The sequence below is a fragment of the Myotis davidii genome, unplaced genomic scaffold (assembly GCF_000327345.1).
Source record: "Myotis davidii unplaced genomic scaffold, ASM32734v1 scaffold120, whole genome shotgun sequence".
Taxonomy (NCBI): Eukaryota; Metazoa; Chordata; class Mammalia; order Chiroptera; family Vespertilionidae; genus Myotis; species Myotis davidii.
In genome coordinates this window covers 581,591-599,994 of record NW_006294778.1, presented here as the reverse complement: position 1 = coordinate 599,994, position 18,404 = coordinate 581,591, and the positions used below count along the sequence as shown (strand labels likewise).

The window sequence follows — 18,404 nt, the reverse complement described above, 5'->3', positions numbered from 1 at the left end:
TCCACAGTGCAAAGAACAAAGCCCTGGAAGTCAGGAGAGCCGGGGGGGCGCCCCAGCTCTGCCTCTGGCCAGCTGGGTTACCCTGGGCAAGTTACCTCTCTGATCCTCAGTGACTCCTCTATAAAAGGAGGCTTTAGAACTTCTAGGCGAGTTTTCCTAATATCTACGGTTTTCCAAAATTCAAGGTGAAGAAAGAGGGACCCAGAGCAGTTAAGTACCTTGTCCGAGGTCCCATGGCTCAGCCGGTTGGTGACAAATGGGTAGAGTTCAGAATCCCACACTACCCTGCTTCAGTAAAGCACACGTGACGATTAAAATAAAAAGTATCACTAATGGGCCACTTAATATCATCTTACAAACTTCCAGGGCACCTTTCCTCCCTTGGGAAACTACTGACAGAATTTTATTTGCTCAAAATACTGGATTATGGGCCCAAAAGACACAATTATTTCAACCTCGTAGAAATCAGGAGACACCTGTTAACTGCAGGGGAAGCCAAAGCTATGCCAGGACTTGGCAAGGGGCAGGCGAATGGCAGGGGCAACAGGGCCCAGTGTGGGGACAAGATGGGCCAAACCTCCAGGGGTGACCCTGAGTGCCTCTTCCGGAGTCAAGGCCCAATAAATGAGCCAGAAGTGAATGCCCATCCGGCCTCCTCCATCCTGCACATTCCTGCCTGCTTTAGGATGGATCTGCTGTGTCGGGAAGAATAGCATGACCTGGAGAAGTGGAAACCCAAGCGTTTCTGAGAAAGCACGTGGATAGGTGAGATGATCTGGGATCAACAGAAGTGTAATGGGTAGAGCAGACCATGTTCAGGCAAATGTGTTGTCCAAATACCGCCTAATACTGATCCACCGAGGTAGTTGCATGCTACGCTCCTACCTACGGGGCCTCTGGATGGCTGGCCTGGCCCCAAAATTTGACACCCATTCGCCAAACATTCGCTCGTTCTGCAAATGAGGACTGAGCACCTACTGTGCGCCAGGCTCAATGGTGGGAGCTGAGGGCACAGCAGTGAGCAAACGACTCCATCCTGCCACCACCACGGAAGCTGGCATTCTCACTGGGGACACAGAAAACAGACAAGTAGGCAGGGTGTCCCCCAAAACGTATGCACGCTTTAATGCTGATAGCTCCAATGATGTTCCTTTCTTTTCAGAGTTAACCCGCTGGAATTAATAATTATTCAGAGTATGTATACATTTTTGGGATGCCCTGTATAAATAATTAAAATTTATAGAATGCTGGATGAAAACGAAGCAAGGGATAAAGGACGTGTGTGGGTGGCAAGGAGGGCCTGATGTTAAAGTGGGGTTGCCTGGGCAGCTATCACTTTAAGGGGACACTGGAACAAACATGTAAAGTAAATGAGGAAATGAGCCTGTTGGTATCCAGGCTGCACGCTCCAGGCAGCGGACAGAGCAAGGGAGCCAGCGTGCGTCAGGACCACGGGGGAGCCGGGCTGCCTGGGAGAGAGGCAGTGAGGACGGTGAGCTGACACCAGAGGGGGCACATGGCTGACCCTTTGTGCTCACTGTCATTTGTAAGAACTTGCCTTTCCCAGTGTGTGAGGAGAGAAGCCACGGGAGGGCTCAGAGCTGAGAAAAGGCCTGGCCTGACTTCTCTTTCCAAAGGCTCTCTCAAGATGCCAGTGGAGAACAGGTTTTCTGTGTGTGTGTGTGTGTGTGTGTGTGTGTGTGTGCATGGGTGGGGGCAGGGGAGCAAGCGAGGAAGCAGAGAGAACAGTCTAGAAGCTACTGCAATAAGCCAGGTGTGGTGGGCGCTGCCCAAATGCCCCTTCAATAGGTATGTGCTGCGCGGTTTGCTCAGAGAGCTGTCCCCACGCGGCTGCGAGCTGCCACACCTCCAGGAATTGCCAGGAGGTCAGCCCCTTCCTGGGGTGACCACATCCTATAAATCTCACAGCATCCTCGGGGCCGGCCCCATGGACACGCCTCCATGGACAGTCCACACTGGAAACTCCATCTCGGGTGCCTCACAGCACGGCAAGCAGGAGGTGGGTGGGTCAGGGAGGCAGTGGAGGAGGGGAGACAGGGCCAGGTAACATATTCTTTCAAAATCCTCTGTGATTGGTTTGTAGTCTGCTTCTGCAGTGAAAGAAGCTAGCATAGATTAAGATTTACAGCCTGTGGCGAGGATGTGGAGAAATTGGATCCCTGTGCACTGCAGCTGAGAGTATAAAATGGTGCAGCCGCGATGGAAAAGGGTATGGTGGTTCCCAGAAAAATTAAAAATAGGATTACCATATAATCAAGAAATCCCTCATCTGGAGAGAAAGAGAGAGATATGTCTCCAAAAGAACTGACACTGCAGCTGAGAGTATAAAATGGTGCAGCCGCAATGGAAAAGGGTATGGTATTTCCCAGAAAAATTAAAAATAGAATTACCATATAATCAAGAAATCCCGCATCTGGAGAGAGAGAGAGATGTCTCCAAAAGAACTGAAAGCAGTCCAGCCAGTGTGGCTCAGTGGTTGAGCATTAACCTATGAATCAAGAGGCTATAGTTCAATTCCCGGTCAGGGCATGTGCCCAGGTTGCAGGCTCGACCTCCAGTGTGGGGCAAACAGAAGGCAGCTGATCAATGATTCTCTCTCATCATTGATGTTTCTCTCTCTTTCTCCCTCTCCCTTCCTCTCTGGAATCAATAAAAATACATACAAAAGAACTGAAAGCAGGAACTCAAATAGATATGTGCACACCCAGGTTCATAGCAGCACTATCCAGGATGGCTAAGAGTTGAAAGCAAACCAAGTGTCCATTGTCAGATGAAGAAATAAACAAAATGTGGTGTATACACACACACACTGGAGTAATATTCTTCCTTAAAAAAGGAAGAAAATCCTGTCACATGCTAGAGCATGTATGAACATTGAGGACATTATACGAAGTAAAATAAGCCAGCCATAAAAGGACAAATGCTGAGTGATCCATCCCACTTATATGAGGTACCTAAAGTTCACGAATTTACAGACAGCAGATGGTGGTTTCCAGGGACTAGGGAGAAGGAAAGAGTTGTTTAATGGGTGCAGACTTTCTGCTTTGCAAGATGAAAAAGTTCTGAAGGTCTGTCCTACAACAACATGCACACAATCGGCACGGCTTGAGCTGTGCACTTAACAATGATTAAGAGGGTGCACTTCATGTTATGTGGTTTCACTGTTTCATTCTTCCACAATCAAAAACCAAAAAAGATTCCCAATGTGGACCTGTACTTTTTAGCTATGTGGCCTTGACAAGCCTAAACCTTCCCATTGATGAAATCAGGGAGGTGAAAATGCTTCCATGAGCTAACATGTAAAGTGCAGTGTCTAACCCATAACCCACAGCGCATGGAAGCAGACGTGGTTGGGATCATTACCACCCACAGCCCGCCCCACCTCCCATGGCACTCCTGCTCTGAGCCAGCTGGAGGACCAGCTGAGCCTCCTTACTTCTGGAATGTGCCCTCACGTGAGGATGCCCTGGTGCGTCGCCTCACCTGTCAAACTCCTCCCCGTCTTTGGAAGATGTAATACCACCTGGTGGAAGCTCAGCTTCCTCACCTATAAACAAGGGGTAATAATATGGCAATGTCCAGGGCTATTGGGCAGAGAGATATGATTCATGTAGAGGGCTTAGAGCCAGGCACCCTGTAAGTAGTAGATATGCATCAGCTGCCATTATTATTATTAACTAGAGCAGCGGTTCTCAACCTGTGGGTAGCGACCCCTTTGGGTCAACCCCAGACTTCTGACCTCAAATCCAATGTGCTCTCCTCAGTGTAGCATCACAGACCTCCAACACCTGCCTCCCGTGGACCTCATCCCTCCCTGTTCTAACGCTGGACCACCCCCTAAATAAAGGACTCGCCCCTACTTATCTACATGGTGAGCCTCTAGAGCAGCAGTTCTCAACCTGTGGGTCGCGACCCCTTTGGAGGTCGAACGACCCTTTCACAGGGGTCGCCTAAGACCATCGGGGAACACATATATAATTACATATTGTTTTTGTGATTAATCACTATGCTTTAATTATGTTCAATTTGTAACAATGAAATTGGGGGTCACCACAACATGAGGAGCTGTATTAAAGGGTCACGGCATTAGGAAGGTTGAGAACCACTGAACTAGAGGCTCAGTGCACAAAATTTGTGCCCTGGGGGTGGGCGGAGTCTCTCATCCCAATTGCGAGAGAGGGCAGGCCAGGCCAAGGGACCCCACCAGTGCATGATCAGGGCTGGGAGGGACGCGGGAGGGCTTGGGGCATGTCCAGCCCGTTTCACTCAGTCCCGATTGGCCAGATCCCGAGCAGCAAGCTAATCTACCGGTCAGAGTGTCTGTCTCCTGGTGGTCAGTGCACATCATAGCGAGCAATTGAGCAGCCTTAGCATATCATTAGCATATTATGCTTTGATTGGCTGAACGGAAGACCAGACATATTAGGCTTTTATTATATAGGATTGTTATTATAAACGAGTTTATAGTATGAGAAGGCTCTACATTCACGGCATGGAGCCTTAAATGTTCTCAAAAGTCAGGCCTCAGTTTCTCTCTTCTGCCCTCACTCCCACCCCCTTCAAGGAAGAACTGGGATGGTCTCTTCCACACTGTTGAAAGGAGGGCATTAAAATTTTCCCAGTTCCCTCTGCTCTGTCCAATGCGGGTACTGCCTTTACCGGCTTCACATATGAGGGGGCAGGAGGCACGGAAGGAAGAGATGAGCCACCAAATCTCTCATCATCAGGGCCATGGTGACAACTAGGGAAAATGAGGACAGAACTCCTCTTGTTCTTCACTTCTGTTTCGGCTTCTTTGTTTTTGTTGGCGGTACATCTCAAAAATTAATTTTCTAAGAGAACGCACTATCTGGAGCAGATCAAGGCAGGCCTGTTCAGGAGGCTCAGACAGGAGGCTGCTGGAGACGGGCCCTTGCCACGGCCATGGTGTGCCAGCCAGCCTCCCAGGCTGTCCTCACGGCTCCTGGCCAGCTGGTACCCACGGCCTGTGGGAACTCTCCTGCACTCTCAGGGCTGACGGGTGGGGCCCGCAGAACTGGGCAGGAGCAGAGGTACATACCGCCCAAGGCCAGGTCAGCAAAGAGACTGTGGCTCCTGCCTTGCTCTGCGGAATCGCTTACCGGGAAAACTAGCTGCCGTGTTGAGAGAACACTCAGGCAGTTCAGTGGAGGACTCTCGAGGAGCCCCACGGAACTGTGGCCCCAGCCAGGCCCGTGTGCCATCCTGGAGGTGCAGCCTCCAGCCCCAAGCAAGCCCACAGGTGACCGCAGCCCCAGCGGGTGTCTTCACTGCCACCTCCTGTGAGATCTCAAGTCCCAACCCTGTACACTGCTCCCAGATTGCTCATTTTCAGAAGCTGCACGAGATAATAGACGCTTATTGTTTAAGCCGTTAGGTGTTGGAGATAACATGCTATGAAGCAATAAGTAACTATTAGACTCAGGGAAGGTACCTCAGAGGTGACAGGAGCCAGGACTCCCTGAAAATTGCTGCCTAAGAAATCTTACGAGGCTCCTCCATCTACAACAGTCCCTAATGCCAGGGCTGACATTTAGGGAAGATATTTTAGTGGATCTACATCCTCGAGGAGCCCCAGAGGTGACGCATGAAGCGAATAAAATGCGAGTCCACGGGCTATGCCAGTGTCTTCCAATAGTCACATGGTACACGGGAAGATTAGAGGCACACATCCCTCCACTGCTGGGATCTATACTAATAAAAGGGTAATATGTAAATTGGTCAGGACGCCCTCACAGTAACGACCAAACAGCAGGCTGGAGTCAGCGGTCTCGGATTGTGAGAGGGATGTCTAACTTCCAGTTTAGGTCCGAGACCGTCCCACTCCCTGGGATGGGGCATAAACCGGCAGTTGGACATCCCCCGAGGAGTCCCAGATTGATGAGAGTGCAGGCTGGGTTGAGGGGATCCCCACCCCCCCACACACACCCCGTGCACGAATTTCATGTACCGGGCCTCTAGTATTATACAAAAATCCTGGAAGACCGAGTAAAAATAGGAAATAGATCAAACAGCTCAAAATACTGTGGGCTGGTTAGGGACCCAGTAAACACAGGTGAGAGGTGACAACTGTTATAAGCCTAATGCCTAAAGCCAAATGGTAGCTAACAAATGCAGCCACAATCTGGAAGGCAATTTAAAACCACCCAACTTCTTTCAAAGGAACAAACACATCCTTGCTTAGACCCACTGAGAAATGAGAACCCTCGTGAGGTAGCTACGACCCCCAGTGTGAAAGCGGACCCCCATATCATTAACTGGTCACCCGGAAGGAAGCCTTCTGAGACGAGGCACCTGCCAGAACAAGAACCGGGGCCCTGAGGCTGAGGTAAGGGTGGGCCCCAGGAGCGATCAGGCACAGAGCATTTAATACTGTGGTTCACAGCACGGATTCTGGAAGCACACAGCTTAGATATAATGCCAGCTCCACCTCTTCCTGGCAGTGTGACTTGAATTAATTATTTCACCTTTAGCTTTCTAATCTTTAAAAGTTAGGAAGTATGTTGTGGGGACGAAATGAGAGATGTTATGCAAGTGTCGTGTCTGGTAACATTTAGCACTGTCTGGTAGACGTTAGTGTGTATTACTAGTACACTGCTACCAAGAAATAAAGTTCAAAGCACAGAGAACAGGAAAGAGAGATCCCTCCTTAAAGGTGGTCTGACATCAGACAATACCGTTCGCCTGACCTTCCATAATGACCACGTCAATTGTTTCTGCTGAAAGTATATCCACATATGTTTAGACATCCCTCCCACTGAGAGATGGGGTGTGTGTTTCTACCCCCTGGAAACTGGGTGGGCTTTTGTGCATGTTTCAACATTACCAGCGGAGCAGACACTATGTGACTTCTGAGCCAGGTCACAAAGTGCCTCGCTCTGGCTTCCTCGCTGGAGTACTTGTACTTCAGCCGCCAGGAAAGCAGCCGACTGCCCTGTAGCTGCCATGTTGTGAGGAAGCCCAACTAGCCCCTGCAGAAAGACCACAGGGTGAGGCCAGAGTCTCCAACAGGAAAAAGCAGCGATGCCAGGCCAGCCGGCCCCCACTGCTCCAGGCCTGCACTATTCCAGCTCCAGCCACAAAATAAGGACATTAATATAAGGGCCCCCAACAAGAGCCTCTCAGCTAAGCAAAATTCCCAAGCCCTAGACCCACACAAACTATAAGAGGTAATAAAACACAGGTGTCTGAAGCCACTACATTTTAGGGGATTTGCTAGGAAACTGGAATATCAATATCTGCCATAAGTATATATGACACTCATAAGGAGTTAGCTTCCCACCCGCTACCTCATTTCGTCCTCACAACTGCACTTGGAAAACATATTCTCATTTTGTAGTGATGAAGCAGAATCTACGGAGCACCCGGATTGTTCGAAGTCACATGACTAGTGAGTGGCAAAGCAAAGATTCCTGGTCAGGAACTCCGACTCTAGGTCCAGTGATTGTTCTGCTGCTCCACAGCTGATGCCCAAAGGAGACCAGAAATGCAAGAAAAATATACATATCTATACACACATAGGCACAAGGGAAGATCAAAGAGAATCATTCTGCTCCAAGTCTCAAGGCACGAAGACCAGCCCCTCACGGGGGCAGCCCTGCCCTGACAGCAGAAATGCAGGGATCATACGGGCAGCGAGCTGCGACCCACAGGATTAGGAAATGATGAGCGTCACAGGGCTGGTGAGGGCCCCTGTTTCTATCATCAGATAATCTCAGCTGACAGCCTGGGCATCATTACAGAGGAGTTTTCAGAAACACTTGTCATTCTCTAAAGAAGTTTCAGACCAACAGGAGATGAGGGTGGCATCCCTGGTTACAGGGGCCTGCATCTGACAGCGTGTCAAGACTAGCTTCAGCCCTAGCCGGTTTGGCTCAGTGGATAGAGCGTCGGCCTGTGGAGTGAAGGGTCCCGGGTTCGATTCTGGCCAAGGGCACATGTCTGGGTTGTGGGCTCAATTCCCAGTAGAGGGAGTGCAGGAGGCAGCCAATCAATGATTCTCTCTCATCATTGATGTTTCTATCTCTCTCTCTCCCTCTCCTTTCCTCTCTGAAATCAATAAAAATATATTAAAAAAAAAAAAAAGACTAGCTTCAGCACTTGTCACCACCACGGGTTAGATGAAGGGAGGCTTCTATTTTGACTCCATTGACTGACATTCTTGTTTGCCTCTATGGCTTTTTCACTAAAATTTATAGACACCAAGCCATGGAGACAGAGGACGTATACTGCTGATGGGTATGAAGCCAGCATCTCAAGGTAAATGTGTACCCAGAAGAGATTACTTTGGAATAAGATGCCAGGAGATCAAGACTTTCAAATTCATCTATGGAAGATCTGAACAGGACCAGGGGGGGCTCATCACAGATAAATTTACCAAAAATCACTTTTTAAGTGTGTAAGAAGTAATATTACTGATTAACACAAAGAAAGAGGAAAACAAATATAATCTGATTCTCAGGTGCAAGTCAAAAAACTAAAAAATAGCCGAAACCGGTTTGGCTCAGTGGATGGAGCGTCAGCCTGCGGACTGAAGGGTCCCAGGTTCGATTCCGGTCAGGGGCATGTACCTGGGTTGCGGGCACATCCCCAGTGGGAGTTGTGCAGGAGGCAGCTGATCGATGTTTCTCTCTCATTGATGTTTCTAACTCTCTCTCTCTCCCTTCCTCTCTGTAAAAAATCAATAAAATATATTTAAAAAAAAAACCTAAAAAATAAGTTATAGTAACAATCAGCAACCTCAAGGTTCAATTCCTAGATTCCTACATCACCTTTCAAAGAGCCCAGGGATACAGAGAATCACATCATGCATGTGTGCCTTCAAGCAGTGACTTCCAAACAGTGTCCACTATCTCAGAATCATCGGAGTAGATTCTTTTAATACTCAGATTTTTGGGACCTACTCCCAAGGAACAATGACTCTGCGTCTGGAAACGTATGCAGAACTTTAAACATTAAAGAATTTAAATTAAAAATATGACTTAAATTTGGTTTGCCACTACTTTGTCATTTTGCTCTTTCATAGAAATTTCTCTACTTATATGTAGTACAGGCAGGTATTACTTTTCAGAGTTAGTGGGGAGACATCTGAAGTTCCGAGAGGTTAGGTCACTTGCTCAAGTACTCTCAGCAGAAACCAGCAGAGCTGGGATATGAACTCGGGCTTCTGTGTGTCTCCAAAGCTCTTGCTCTTAACAGGGAAGCTCTAATTCCTGTCCATTGGGAACTAGAAGCAGCCGGAAATGAGTGAACTAGAGAGAAAGCGTGTGTGTGTGTATTCAGTACACAGTAAGCATGGTTGTATGAATGAGGAGGGTGAGGGTGATAGGAAGAGGGTAAGTTTTCCAAATGTCTAGAGAGTTACTAAGAAATAAAGCATACCCTAAAAAGGGCAAAGTGATATGAAGCTATGAAAGTTCAAACCACTGCCTTCGATGAGCAGTAAGTCTCTGGTTCTGAATTGTAGAAGCTGTTCCTGAAGTGAGAATGAGACCCGAGGGAGCTGCCCAAAAGGGCCACCACCCCGGGTACACCACTCACACTGTAGTCTCAGTCAGTGGTTAACAACCAGTGGTCCGTGAGGTCCAAAAGGTTGGTGACTCCTGGTCTAAGTAACAGGGGTCCCCTGGGTGACAACCAGGTTTATAAACCTTGAGCAAGTCCAAATGAACTGCGAAGAAAGGGGAGCTGGCTTCCATCAGTTTGCCTTTTTTAAAAAATATATATTTTTATTGATTTTTTAGAGTGGAAGGGAGAGGGATAGAGAGTTAGAAACATCAATGAGAGAGAAACATTGATCAGCTGCCTCCTGCACACCTCCTACCGGGGATGTGCCTGCAACCAAGGTACATGCCCTTGACCGGAATCGAACCTGGGACCTTTCAGTCCGCAGGCCGACGCTCTATCCACTGAGCCAAACCGGTTTTGGCGTAGTGTAGGCTTTCTTATCCCCATTTTACAGGTGGCAAAACTGAGGCTCAGAAGCTAACCGTTTGTCAGGCCAACAGCAGAGTTAGTGGCCATGTCAGATTCACACCCAGGCCTGAGTCAAGAGCGCCAGCCCTGTCCAGGCATCTGGCGGTGCTTCTAGGCCAGCATTTGCAAGGGGTGGGGGCAGTTGGGTCTCGGATGATTCTAGGTGCTCTTTACCTCACACTTCTCCACGACTGGCTGCTGCCCACACTCGGAGCTGTTGCCCGCCACGATGCCAGCTCGAAGGTTCTCGCTGTCCCCAGTACCCTCTTCCATGGAGTAGGTCTTGGAGTGGTTGCCACGGCGATGGGCTGGGGCCCTGCCCTGGGCCAGGCTGAGCTGCCTGCGGAGGGCTCGGTTCTCTTCCTCCACCTCACGCACCCGCACCTCCAGGCTCTCGCGCTCCCGCTGGCCAAGGGCCGAGTACCGGGGACTGTGGGGCTGGGACTCCAGCGGAGACAGCGACACGGGCTTCCCATCTGTGGGTGCAGAAAGACCAGGGAAGAGTTAACCCAGAGTGAATCACACCCCAGCCCCTCCACGTACCCCAGACATGCATTACTACATCGCGAAGTTCTGCTCACAACCCCATTTACAAGAGAAAACAGATGGAAAGTGGGTTACAAATAAATGCATCCAGACGGAGCTGGGAACAAAGTTGAGAACAGAATGACTTATTACGGTGATAAAAACTAACATGCTGTTTCAAGAAGACAATCATAATATAATTTTTCCTAATTAAATGCACTGTCTTCTTTTCCTGACTTGACACGTTACTAGCTCGACACTGTTGTCATCAATAAAGCATGACTATGAAGGAGGAGGAAGAGTGAAGAAGGAGGAGAATGGGGAAAAAAAGGGAGGTGAGGAGTAGAAGGACGTGGAAGTGGGCAAAAAAAGGAAGGGGGGGAGAGAAGAAATATTAATAATGATTAAGTTTATTTAGCTCTTCCTGGGTAAACTCCTATTCATCCTTCAAAACCCTGTTTCAGAAGCATCACTTCCCAGGGGAAACTTTCAAACTGCAGGCAAAATATCCTTCAACATGTCCCAAAAGTATTTTGTACATAAGAACTATAAAAATATACCTGTTATATTGTATTTGGTCAATTATTTCATCAAATATTTTCTGTGAAGATTAGGAATTCAGTAAGGACAAAGACTGGGCCTTACTATACTATTTATCTTTGTGGTAACATTACCATAATATCCAATAAATGCTGGAAGGGTGGATGCATGAGTCCGTGCCAAGCGTAAAATAATTAAGGTCAGCAAGGAAGCAGAAAGTAGGACTGTAATCAATCTCAAAGTTTTCCCAGAAAAGCAGTTACCATTCCATGGAGTGCCAGCAACACTCCATTTAACAATCATACCCAGAGACGATAAGTAAGGCTTTCAAAGCCACACAACCCGGGCGCAGTGATGTCAGAATGCGTAACCAGGTCTTCCTGATGCCCGAGCCTGTACGCTCTCCACTTTAAGTGCAGTTTCATAATAGGCTAGAGAGCCATGAATTAAAAGTAACATTACGCCCGGCCGGTATGGCTCTGTGGTTGAGCATTGACCCATGAACCAAGAGGTCACCAGTTTGATTCCCAGTCAGGGCCCATGCTCAGGTTGTGGGGGCTTGAACCCCAATAGGGGGCTTGCAGGAGGCAGCCAATCACTGATTCTCTCTCATGGATGTTGATGTTTCTATCTCCCTCCTCTCCCTACCTCTATCTCTACAAAAACAAACAAACAAAAGACAATAAAAAACATTAAAAAAACACATTATTAATGTAAAACCCCATCTCCCAAGGATACTTAGCAAAACACCCTGCACACAGTAGGCTCAGTGCATGCCTACCACCCAGAAGCCCCAGCAACACAAGGCACAGGGAACGGTGTCGCTCCTCTGTGCCCACGCCCCCTGAAATCCTGGACCAGCTCCACCACGGCTGCCTCAGAGACTCCCCAGCAACCACCACGTCTCCAGCAATTACCCTCCCTCAGCCGCCTGCCAGAAAAACACTCCTCCTTTTTCATCCTTCAAGTTTTTCTTCTCCCTGTCCACGCCCCACTGAGCTTCCAAACTGTCCCAGGAAGTCAGTGTGACTCAGAAAACTTGAGGATCAAAGGAAGAGGCGAAGCACACCCTGCAGTTCCCCGTGCTGCCTTCGGCATCGCCTGTGCCCAGGGCCTTTTGATGTACCTTGGGCCTTCACGAACACGGCTCCCATTTTCCCTCTTAATCACCTCGGGGTTAAACTCCTGGGCACCCGCTCCTCTCCCATCCAGGCAGCAAATAGGACTCGCGGAATGACACTGCCCGGGACCACAATCAAAGGCCAGGGCGAGTGTGTGGGGACGTGGAGCCACAGGTCAACGAGGGTTACACGGTCGCTGAGCTGGCCAATTATGAGCTGTGACCCAGGCTTTTGAAACCAGTCTCCCTGTTTGGTCAAATCAAATCAGTTCCGCCGAGAATGAAAAAGAATAAGCAGCTAACAGCAATTGTGTTTTCTCAGTCGACATCCACCCTTGGGGCAGGGGTGGGAGAGGGGCATCGAGCCTGGCAGTGGGCAGTGTGGCGCGTTGTGTGGCGCCGGCTGTGTGTCTGCGCCCAGCTGGGCAGTTCACGCTGAGGATGTCTTAAGTCATCACGGCCCAGGAAGGTGGCAATTGGTGACCTCATTACGGATGAGGACACTGAGACCCTAAAAGCGAAGCCGTGTTCCCACAGTGGTGCAGCGTGATTAGATTCGAGGTGAGTGAGAGGTACAGGAACCCTCGGGCACAAGGTCTTGGGGAACATTTTGGGCAGGAACCCAAGAATCTCTGGGAGCCCACAAAATGCACGACAAATGGGAACTCTGAGTGGGTTCTTTGCAGGGGTTACTTAAATGCCCGTGTCAGTGTTCCCTTCTGTGAAATGGGAGCAGAAATGCTAACCTTACAAGGAGGACGGAAGGCTTAAGTAAGATCCCAAAATGTAAGCACCAAGCCCTGTCCCAGGGAGTCGCTTGGTATAAAGTATTTTCTCCAACTCCTTCCCAGTGCAGGTCGTGGTATCACAGGTAAGGTGAGCTGATAATGATAAAGGTGGTAAATTTTCTGAACACCGTGCTGTTCTGAGTGGTCTATGGGAGGAACAGCCAGCAAACCAGGGTTTCCTCTGACACCGTCCTGCCTTCAGCCTGAGGTGGGTCTGAGTTCACCCAGGGCGACAGGGAAGCTCAGGCAGGTTTCCCACGAAGCCTCATTGCCTCCCCTGCTCTTTTCCAGAAAGCCCATTTGACATGTTTATGGGAAGTACATTTCAATTCTTGGATTATCTATCCTATATAATAAAAGGCTAATATGCAAACAGACCGAACAATGGAACAAACCAACAACCGGTCGCTATGATGTGTGTTGACCTGGGGCGAGCCTCTGGTGGTTACTGAAAATTCTTTGTTCCCATGAGCACCGCGGTCCTGCCCAAGAGCTTGCACCCACTGCCAGCGCCGGCCCTGTTCGTACCTGGTGCCCGGCACTGGTCCCCCAATCACTCGGCGCCATCAGCAGGTACGAGCAGGCAGCAGCCCCTGGCCCCAACAGTCCCTGATGGCTTCTCCACCCCCTCTTGCTTCTGAGAGGCGATCAGGGAGACAGCCACCACTTGCACCCACTGATGGCACTGGCCCTGCTTGCACCCACTGCTGGCATGGGCCCCAATCACTCCACGCCATCAGCGGGGGCAAGGCCATCAGCGTGTGAGAGTGGTGGCAGTGGGAGCTGGGCTGCCAGCAGACAGAGGACTGGGGGCTGTGGCGGGAGGGCTGGCTGGGGGTGCAGAGGATGGGCCGCCCTGTGCCTACCACAGCCTCGCGGCCCACAGTTCCTTTCAAGGTGCATGAATTTGTATACTGGGCTCCGAATATCTACACTAATAAAAGAGAAACATGCAAATTGGTGTCACTCCACTACACCCACAAGCCAATCAGGATGAGTACACAAATTAATCCAACAAAGATGGCAGCTAATTTGCATATGCAGGTGCAGAGGGAAGACTGAAGACAGGGTAGAAGGAAGCCAAGTGCTACAGAAGGGAGCGAGGCAGCAGACATGGGAGCGGAGCCATGGCAGCAGAGACAGGAGGGAGTGAGGCAGCGGAGAAGGGAGCGAATATCAACATCCCTTCGCTGCTTTGCTCCGGCCTCAGGAAGCCCTATTCTTGCAGGAATGGGCCCAAGGAAGTCCTATTCTTGCAGGAATCTTCCTGCAACGGGCCTCTAGTATATATAAAAGCCTAAGCAACTAGCTGGCCGGTAGCTCTGACACGCAATGACCACCAGGGGCAGATGCTCAACGCAGGAGCTGCGGAGCTGCAGTGACTTGGCAGCTGTGGTTCTCAGGTGATGCACCCAAAACCAGAGAGGAGGGAGCCTGATTCCAGGGTGCATCACCCAAGAACCGCCCTCTCCCAATCCGGGACCCTTTGGGGGCCATTGGAGAGCCGGTTTTGGCCCAATCCCCACAGGCCAAGCCGAGGGACCCCACGGTGCACTGGTCCTCTAGTTCTTCAATAATTAGCCACAAATAAAGGGTAATTTTGCAAATCCCTGGCAACTACAATTCCAGCGATACTGGAGGGGAAATGCTCTCAACATCCTGTGCCCATTTCTATGGACCCTTCTTAGACCCCAAATGGCTTGAACCAAACTTTGCTCTCCAACTCTGTACATTCATCACCAATGAAGACACACGGAATAATAAGCGCCAGGCCTCCAAGAGTGGAAGTCGTGTTGGAAAGGCACTCCCCGTGCTGTGCCCAGGGTCCAGGCGGATCCATTGTCCTACGTCCCAGAAGTTGGAGCCAGCCTTGCTGGGAGGAAGCGACAGGGATGCCACAGAAGAGCTGCTCACTGTGGGGGAAAACAGGGAATGCTTCCTCCCAAAAGCCTCCAACGGGATTTTCTGGAAGTTGTCTTTGGCATCCGAAGCAACCCAGCATTCCAGCAAAGGCCTCGGAGATCTTCTGGCAAAGACAGAACAACAGTGAGAAGAGGGTTGGTTCCTCACCAGCTCCGAGAGAGAACCTGCAATCGTAAGGCCGGGGAGGACTCCGTGGTTTGTTTCCTCCTAACAGGCGAAATGCGATTTGACTTTTTCCTCCATGAAATTGTTTTCCAGAGCCTTGTCTTAAAGAGCTTCAGTAAGTCAAGCAGATGAAGACATTCTTAGTGCCAGTGTGCTGTGTCTCTAGCTGGGTTTTGGCTATAAGTGCTGAAATGTACCCTGATGAGCAATGATGTCAGTGTTTTGCTCCTTGAAACTTGAGATTCAATGATTTCAAAGCTTCAAATTATTATTTTTCTTTTTTTGCCAAATATCCTAAGTTCTGAAAGTTGGAAACAGTCAGTCTTTGAACTACTGTTCTCACAAGACAGTAACTGAGTCTTTCTGCTTCTAAAGCCACCAATCCTATTCCTGTTGGATATCCAAGAAGTCTAAGCATGGGCAGTAGGACTTTGGTTAGCAGCATTCAAATCATCACCAAACTCAGCAGAAGATAATGTATATAGTGCTTTATATTTTCAAGATGTTTTTATTGATTTCAGAGAGAGGAAGGGAGAGGGAGAGCGAGATAGAAACATCAATGATGAGAGAAAATCACTGATCGGCTGCCTCCTGCATGACCCACACTGGGGATCGAGCCTACATCCTGGGCATGTGCCCTGCCCAGGAATTGAACCACAACCTCCTGGGTCATGGGTCGAAGCTCAATCACTGAGCCACACTGGCCAGGCAGCGCTCTTTTTTTTTTTTTTAATATAATTGAACAACTGGACGGTGAAGCCGAATTCTTATCTTAGATCACTAGGCCGTTTAGTAAACATAATGGATGCGTAACAACACAGTGCATCCCAAAAAATGTGAGTACATATTCCCTCCAAATCTGGAGAATCAACCAGTGTGTGAGAGCACACTCAATTCACATTCCAATCATGTTTGACCACCCTCTGCCCCTTTAGCTCCTTAACTACCATCACTTTTTGCATGGCCACCAGCTCTCATGTTGGTCTCCGCTGGTTGAGCTTGAGAAGGCAGCATTTCCCTGGCACAGCATCTTGCACCGTATTCTATACACATGCAACGGTTGGACCCAATATCCTTCATTGATAGAGTCATCAAAACGAAAAGCGAAACAAGAACGAAGATTTTATCCTTTGCAAAGCATGAACTGGGCATGCTCACCCGGGCCCTCAACATGGCCCTTGTTAGCAGAATCAGACAGAAATATTCCAGAATTTCTCCTTAATTATCTCTCTGGCAGCACTTAAGATGGAAGATTTTGTAAGTATGTTTCCACTGATCAATTTTTTAAATGTTAGCAATAACTGTGTTATTTTGTATAAAATATTTATAGCCCTTATAAAATCCCACTAATATGACCCAAAGTGGCAAATCATATGTGCTAGGGAGAATCATATTTTGCAGTAAAAAATTTTAATAAGGTCTGATTTTTTAAAACTAAAAATCTTATTCAAATCAAGAGAGTCAACTGAGACGATTCTTTAGCAAGGTTTTATTTTACATTTGTCACACAGAGGGTATTGAAAACTATTCTATTCTAAATATGTGGATCAATAAACCATAAATTGTCATTGCTGGTAACCATATTCATTGACCAAAAGGGATTTTGGTGACTGTTTTCTAATGGGGAGTATTATCCAATCCACTCCTTTACCCTCTCCAAGTGCGTCTAGACCAGCGGTTATCAACCTGTGGGTCACGACCCCTTGCGGGGGGCGGGGGTGTCAAACGACCCTTTCACAGGGGTTGCCTAAGACCAATGGAAAACACATATGTAATTACATATTGTTTTTGTGATTCATCACTATGCTTTAATTATGTTCAATTTGTAACAATGAAATTGGGAGTCACCACAACATGAGGAACTGTATTAAAGGGTCACAGCATTAGGAAGGTTGAAAACCACTGGGCACCTACCTATATAGTTTAAGTTTAAAAAATTTGGCTCTCGCCCTGACCAGTTTCGCCCAGTGGATAGAGTGTTGCCTGTGGACTAAAGGGTCCCGGGTTGGATTCTGGTCAAGGGCATGTACCTTGGTTGCGTGCACATCCCCGGAAGTGGGTGGTGTGCAGGAGGCAGCTGATCAATGTTTCTCTCTCATCGATGTTTCTAACTCTCTATCCCTCTCCCTTCCTCTCTGTAAAAAAAAATCAATAAAATATATAAAAAAAATTTGGCTCTCAAAAGAAATTTTAATCATTGTACTGTTGATATTTGGCTCTGTTGACTAATGAGTTTGCCGACCACTGGTCTAGACCAAGCATGTCAAACTCGTATGGCCCGCCGGCCACAAGTTTGACATGCTTGGTCTACCAGCAGTCGTCAACCTGTGAGTCGCGACCCCTTTGGTGGTCGAACGACCCTTTCACAGGGGTCGCCTAAGACTATTCTGCATATCAGATATTTACATTACGATTCATAACAGTAACAACATTACAGTTATGAAGTAGCAACGAAAATAATTTTATGGTTGGGTCACAACCCGAGGAACTGTATTTAAAGGGCCAAAGGGTTGAGAACTACTGGCTAGACTGTCTTATTTCAGAGGTGGAATATCAGAATGAAATGCTGGCCCATGGAAGGGAGGAAGGGACTCATAAAAAGGACCCAAGCCCTGGCCGGTTTGGCTCAGTGGATAGAGCATCGGCCCATGGACTAAAGCAGTGATGGCGAACCTTTTGAGCTCGGCGTGTCAGCATTTTGAAAAACGTCCTGGATGGAGTGTGTGCAGGAGGCAGCCAATCAATGGTTCTCTCTCATCATTGATGTTTCTATTTCTCCCTCCTTCACTCTTCCTCTCTGAAATCAATAGAAATATATTTACAAAAGAAGAAGACCTGAAACAATGAATGCCTCACACTGTATGTGGGCCTTTCCCTGGACCGCAAAGGACACGACCCATGGTGCTCTGCTCTCCCAAGAGGGAGGGGCTCCCATATAGCACACTCTGACGGTGATGCCCTTCTCTGTTGGAGGAAGCCCTGGGGCTGTAGAGCAAAGCTGGACGCAGAACATGACTAGAAGCCTAGAGAGTGATCTTCACAGGGCATGTCCGTCCACGACAGCGATCGTTCTGCTTATCCGCCCCTGCACCTGAAACCCCACACGTGCCAAATCTGAGCAGAGGTCTCCAGGCTGCATGGGCGTGAGGATCAACACAGAGGAAACCCCTTCCTCCCACCTCTGCTGTTTCAGGGGGTCTGGTGCCAAGGAGAACTGGCTTAAGGTGCATGGCATTTCCTGGGCCCTCTGACATCCTTTCTCCACTCCAGTCCAGGCTTTGAGACCGGCCACGGACCTTCACCCCACCTCCCACTCCTCGCCTGACCCT

General features: G+C 48.8%; 1 protein-coding gene across 3 annotated transcripts in view; it reads right to left on the bottom strand.

Moving 5' to 3' along the window:
* LARGE (like-glycosyltransferase) overlaps positions 1-18,404 on the bottom strand; it is a 442,315-nt gene that overhangs the window by 228,685 nt on the left and 195,226 nt on the right. For all 3 annotated transcript variants that reach the window (XM_015567588.1, XM_006769319.2, XM_006769320.2), the window contains exon 3: positions 10,189-10,490. In XM_015567588.1, the coding sequence (XP_015423074.1) occupies positions 10,189-10,490 (302 nt within the window). The remainder of the gene's footprint in view (positions 1-10,188; positions 10,491-18,404) is intronic.